Here is a 6,577-nt window from a genome sequence, read left to right on the forward strand (position 1 = left end):
CACTTTATAATGGGAGGGTGAATGTTCTTAGAGTATTTCATTCAATTGTCCCCTTACAAGGCTTTGCTGAGCTTAATGTTGAGAATAGGTAGATGATCAACCCAAATTTTAGGGTAAGGAAAGTGAGGAAAGTGCCTCGCATCAGGGATGTTGTCCTCTCAGGACGATGCTGGAGAAAGGTATGTGGATATGACCCACTCAGAAGGACTGAGTGGGAAAGGGAGAGGAGAGAGCACCAAAACACCCAGGACAATTAGTAGGGTCAGCCAGTGATATTGAATGAGAGTCTTTTGTGGGAAAGGTGAAAAACTGTGACCTCCAAATGGAGAGCCAAGCAGGAGATGGGGAAGTAACGTCCAGGCACCACAAATAGGTAGAAGATGATGGCCCGTGCCAAAAATGTCACCCCCCCTCCAGCACTGGGTCTCTGTCAAGAGATGCTTGTCTATATGCAGAAAAAGGAATGGAACCGCCACCAAGTACTGCCACAGATGTGGCATGAGTCGGCTCTCATGAGGTGCCAGAAAAACCGTCCTTGGTCGTTAAGGGGTTAACCCTTTGAGTGCTAAGGACGGCTCTGAGACGTTGCAGAGTTTCCCACTCTGGTGCTAACGATGGCTCAGAGCCGTCGCTAGCACTCTCCCACCTTAAGGAAGATCTGGGGCTGCCAGGGCTTCACGTTTTGCGCACCGCGCAACTTTATTAACAAACTTTTTTGTCACCGTGCAACTTTATTACCAAAATGACAATGTTAAGTATAGGAAAACGGGGCATGCTGCTTAGGCATCTAAGCAGCTACAGACCCCCAAGACCCACCGTTGGAAAGGTAATCGCCTAACCTTTCAAACAGTGTAAGTCTTGGGGATCTGGAAAAAAAAAAAAAAAAAACAGCTTAACACGCAGGTGGGAAAGTGCTTAGCACTCAAAGGGTTAGTATTTGGTTACAATTTGACCAGGTGGTCAGTAAAGTCAGCTGGGTGGTGTGCCCCCTGAATAGAGACTGAGGAGAAAACTGACATACATTTTTGCAGACTCATTCCTAGAAATCAAATTATTTTAACGAAGATTTAGATAGGAAACCTCATCCAATTACCAAGCTCAAATGATGGAATTGTTAATTTTCCTCTGCAAAAAGAGAAATGAAATATATATATATATATATATATATATATATATATATATATATATATATATATATATATATATTTTCTCACATCCAGGGTCCCTTCCCCATATTATATCCCAAGTGTGAAAGTTGGGCAATATCCTATTTGCCGTAAAAAAGTTCCACATCCCTACCAAAGAAGGACGACACGCTGCATATTGATATCCAAAAAATACATTCTTTAGATAATGCAGCAAGTTTAACAACACATTACACTACTGCTGATATTTCAAGGTATAAGTCTTGCTATTCTTTCCAGCCTATTGCCTAAAACGTGCCTATGTATTTATTTACCCTAGTGTTGATCACGTGTTTTCTGTGGCACTACTCCTAGCCAATGGTGCCAAAGTAGTCTAGCTGCAGACTGGAGCTCCACTCTAGACAGAAAACATGTGACCTCCGCTGACTCTAGACAGGAAACATGTGACCTACACTCAAAGCTTCTTCTTCTTCTTCTTTTTTTTTTTAAATCAACTTTAATGTAACAAACAATCTATAGACAATCATTCCGAAAACGAAACATCTTCTTAATGTGCACTCACAGTGGTTTATGCTGATTGTAATTTATAAGGTAACCACTGTGAGAGTGAGTGCACATTAAGAAGAACAAGAAAGCTGCAAAATGTTTCGTTTTCAGAATGATTGTCTATAGTTTGTTTGTTACATTAAAGTTAAAAAAAAAAAAAAAAAAGCTTTGAGTGGAGGTCACATGTTTCCAGTACAGAGTGGAGCTCCAGTCTGTAGCTAGACCCTTCTCAATGGTGCTTGTCAGGCTTCCTGGGATGGAACTTCGCTCCTAATGGACAGAGAAAAAAGTGTGTAGTCTTTTATGCAAGTCGCGCATATATCACATTGTCATAGGCTTCCCGTGTTGCCAATATTTGTCCTACGTCACTTCCGCCCTGTGTAAATCAAGTGCTCCCGTTAGTTATTCGGCGCCAATTTTATTTATCGAGATACTGGATTTTGTAATGTGACATGAGGGAAAGTAAAGAGGTAAGGCAGCGGTGGTGGGCGAGTGATAGCAGAACAGTGTAGCTGCCTCTTTGCAATAGCCACTGTACATAACACACCTTTATTTCAGTCTGTCACTGTTCCCCATTTTTCCTTGGTCCAATGACGTGAATAAAAACCTCTGAGTCTAGGGGCAAAACTGGATAACTTCTATTCCTATCACCTTTACATTATGTGTAATACGTACCCTCTTGTCTTAATTGGGGTGGGTGAAATCCAGCGAGCCAGTTTGAAACACGTAATTACAGGGGTACCCATTTAGCAACTTTAGTTAACTATCAAAAAGAAACAAAGTTTCATTCACTTAAAGGGACAGGTCAAAATTGAACTGTGCATGGATGCGTTTTAGTTTTTGATAGATTTCTTGCAATATACTTCCATGAGTAACAACTTTTGTTTTACTTTTATTATCACCTTTTGCTTTGTTCTATTATTATCCTTTGTTAAAACATAAACCTAGATAGGCTGATAGGAGCTTAGGAGTGTGCACATGTTGTTAGCCATCTAGGGAAGCATTATTTGAAACATTTTAAAACTGCAATAAACAATGTTGCAAACACTACTGCCAGATGTGTATAGACTTGTGGACGCACCTGAGCTCATAAAGGATTACAATTTAACAAAGGACATAAAAAGAACAAAGCTAAATTGATAATATAAGTAAATTGAAGAGTTAACATGTTACTGTATTTAGTTGATTGTTTCAATTTGACTTTACTGTTCCTTTAATTTACATCATAAAAACCACTGCTAACTCTGAGGTGTAATGAAGCTGAAAAGCAGTAATGACTTTAACAAAAAGCGTTATGACTAATGTAGTTATATTCTAAAAATGTTTCCATTCAAAATTTAAAGGCATCTGAGCACATTTTAATTTTGACCTTTCTATCCCTTTAACCCCTTGCGCCAAATGGATCACTGTACCATACCCATATTTTTCTTTGTAGATGTGGGCCCACTAGTGATAACACCCTGGCTTCATGCTTTTGCTGACCACTGTCTTCTTTCTCATAATAATGTCTCACAAACCATTTCCATTCCTACTTCAAACACCTCCCTCACATTCCCCCCCCCCCCATTTAAAAAGATCTCCATCCTTATTATTTGTTATCTCTTAGCATGGCAGCTCTTCCTCAGAATAATCTCCAAAAACAACTAGAGCTTTTTTCTGCAAAAGGAACGGGAAACAAACTTTGTCTACAGAAGTCAAAACCGAGGTGAGGAATAAACAGTCCCAAATTAGTTGTTTTATTAAGAGAACATAGGGTTTGGACAGAGGTTTTCAAAATAACGCTAAAAGAGAGAAAATACACTTGGCGTGGATGGTATTACGTTTGCTTTACTTAGCGTGCAGATGTGAACTAAACACAGATTTCAGAAATATCTTAATTATTTTTGCCATTGTTTTTTTTTTCTTTCACAGTGCTTTCACATTTAGAAAAAAAGTTCTCCAGATGGGTCGGTTTCAAATAGCTTATTTCAGATAAAGCAAAATGTAGCTCTCAAGGACAAAAATGTGAATGTTACACAGACAGAGCCCTTAAAAAGGGATCATACTTTTTTACCAAAGACTAAAGAACAGGGTAAAATTAATGGGTTAAGTACTGGCACTATAAAATGGTTAAATGGTCCACAAGCAGTGAGTTCCCAGGAACGACTACAGAGCAATACACCTAAGAGAAGTGAAAGTTGCAGAAAACCAGAGCCTTGTGTAAAAAAAGCAGATTTGATTTCTTCCATCAGCTCTTCTATCAGCTTGGAAGAATGGGATGATATTGATGATTTTGAAACTCCTATTTCTCCTCCAAAAGGACAAATATGGAATCCAGACAAAACTTCGCAAAAATGCAACAATACACCATCCACAAAATCAAGTCCAGAGTTGCCGCGTCTACCAGACTTTACCAAGCAAACTGGTATCAAAAACAAGTTGGTTGATGAGATTGCTCATATTGTTGTTCCTGAGAAATCAAATACTCCAAACCAGTCAGTTGTTTGTTTGGATCCTCTGGATTCAGGTATGTTTATACAGAATTAATTTTATTCTTTTTACTGTTCTTAATTTATTTGACTTCTTTATTATATATTTTACATCCCTCTTCCTCTTGTACTAGATTTATTTAGTTTTGTTATGTTTTGTATTTTATCACAAATCCTTGTCGTATCCCCTATAATTGTACCCAGCGGTACGGAATTTGGCGGCGCTATACAAATAAATGATAATAATTATATACCACGCACAAGGGATATAATAGCAGCTTGGGGCATTATGCCCATGTGGGATAAATTTATAGTGTTTATTCCTCACCCTGGGGACTTCCTTTTACCTGTTTCCGGATAACTACACTCTTTGTACTTTAGTATTTATAGTGGTTCTGTTTCCTCCTTGAAAAAAGAACAAAATTTATCTAGCAGTAATCAAGAATGTGATTGTGAAGCAACTTAAAATCAAGGATTCTTCTCTGCAGTCAATCCAAACACAGAGCCAAAATACCAAAAAATAAACTTGAGGTCTATATTCAGACTTGTGGATTGATCACATAAAAGGTACAGTTAACCAATACCTGATATATGCTGGCAGTTCGCACGGTACACCTCACCACATTGATATTTCTACCTTTTTGATGTGGTTGCACTCTCCTGCGCCGGTGTCCTTAGGCGTTCTAATCTGCCATCTCTCCCAGACTCAAACTGAATGCAGCTTCCATGTTTGGTGGTCATATGGGTCTGGTCCTCCAGTTTGGTGTTTTCTTCTTCGCGTACCTTTCAAAAGTCCTTTTTAAGAGGTGGTGCTGGAAACTGATGGACAAATTATGGGGAACAAGATAAGAGAGGAGATCTCCAATGAAAGGATACATCTTGATAAAAGCCATAACCAGGCTGAAATGCGTAGATTTCCACTAGGAGAGACTTTAACAGAGTGCTCTGTTGGAATACTGTATGTGTTTTTGACTTTAAAGGACTTTTTTTAAAGGTACGTGAAAAAGAAAACACCCGATTGGAGGACCAGACCCACGTGACCGCAAAACACAGAAACGACATTCAGTTTGAGTCTGGGAGAGAAGGCGATGAAAATGCCTAAGGACACCAGCGCAGGAGAGTGCATTTACATCCAAGGTGGAAATTTCAATGTTGTGCTGGGTACCAGGCGAACTGCCGCGGATATCAGGTATTGGCTAATTTTACAAATTACTTTTATGTGATCTGTCCACAAGTTCGAACGATAAACCCCAAGTTTATTTTGTCATAAAAAAACTGAACTAGTTCCAAACATGTAAAGGACATATTTACTGGGAATTCCCCCTTTTTAATAATTCCAGGATTTTAGATTTTTTTTGCTTATCTTTTGTATATGACACATTTGTGCTATATATTGGTAATGTGCTGTGTTGTATTCATCATTTTGTGTTTGATCTAGTAAAATAATATATCATTTTATCTCACTGAATGTGGAATTTGACTGTGTAGCTCATCTTTTTTGGTATTTTGGTTCTGTTTCCTCCATTAATCAGATTTTTCTGTCCTACTAGAAGCAAGAACGTTTTAACACATTTTCTTTTTAGAAAGTGCAGATAGAGACTCATGCAGAGTGACTTATCCTATCATACTTGAAGATGACTTTGAAGAGGATTTTATTCCCCCATCCCCAGAGGATGAAAGTTTTTCATCTCCTCCTGCACTCAAAGCTATCTGGCAAGTAGTCCTAGTTATATATATATATGGTATTAATTGTTAACTGATTTGTGGGCTTCAACAGGTGCAGGGTACATCAATATTACCCCCTTTCATTGTTAAATGGACATTATATAGTGTGTGTATGTGCATATATATATATAGATATATATATATATATATATACAGTGTGTGAGTGTGTGTGTGTATATATATATATATATATATATATATATATATATATATATATATATATATATATATATATATATACACATACACACACTATAAAAGTCTACACACCCCTGTTAAAATGTCAGGTTTCTGTGATGTTAAAAAAATGAGACGAAGATAAATAAGTTCAGAACTTTTTCCACCTTTAATGTGACCTATAACTGTACAATTTAATTGAAAAACAAACAAACTTCTAGGTGGAGGGAAGTAAAAATAAAAAAATAAAACATGGTTGCATAAGTGTGTCTTATAACTGGGGATGTAGCTGTGTTTTTAGAATTGAGCAATCGCATTCAAAATCATGTTAAATAGGAGTCAGTACACACTTGCCATCCTGTAAAATGTCCCTGATTAACCCCAAATAAAGTTCAGCTGTTCTAGTAGGTCTTTCCTGACATTTCTTAGTCGCAACCTACAGCAAAAGCCATGGTCCGAAGAGAGCTTCCAAAGCATCAGAGGGATCTCATTGTTAAAAGGTATCAGTCAGGAGAA

General features: G+C 37.8%; 1 protein-coding gene across 1 annotated transcript in view; it reads left to right on the forward strand.

The window, feature by feature from the left end:
* Positions 1-2,003: 2,003 nt before the first annotated feature.
* Positions 2,004-6,577, forward strand: part of BLM (BLM RecQ like helicase) — a 117,526-nt gene continuing 112,952 nt past the window's right edge. The window contains 5 exon segments of the mRNA XM_053719573.1: positions 2,004-2,161; positions 3,298-3,396; positions 3,603-3,622; positions 3,625-4,197; positions 5,743-5,872. Of these exon segments, the coding sequence (XP_053575548.1) occupies positions 3,299-3,396; positions 3,603-3,622; positions 3,625-4,197; positions 5,743-5,872 (821 nt within the window). The 5' untranslated portion in view covers positions 2,004-2,161; position 3,298.

The sequence above is a fragment of the Bombina bombina genome, chromosome 6 (genome assembly GCF_027579735.1).
Source record: "Bombina bombina isolate aBomBom1 chromosome 6, aBomBom1.pri, whole genome shotgun sequence".
In the NCBI taxonomy this organism is placed as follows: domain Eukaryota; kingdom Metazoa; phylum Chordata; class Amphibia; order Anura; family Bombinatoridae; genus Bombina; species Bombina bombina.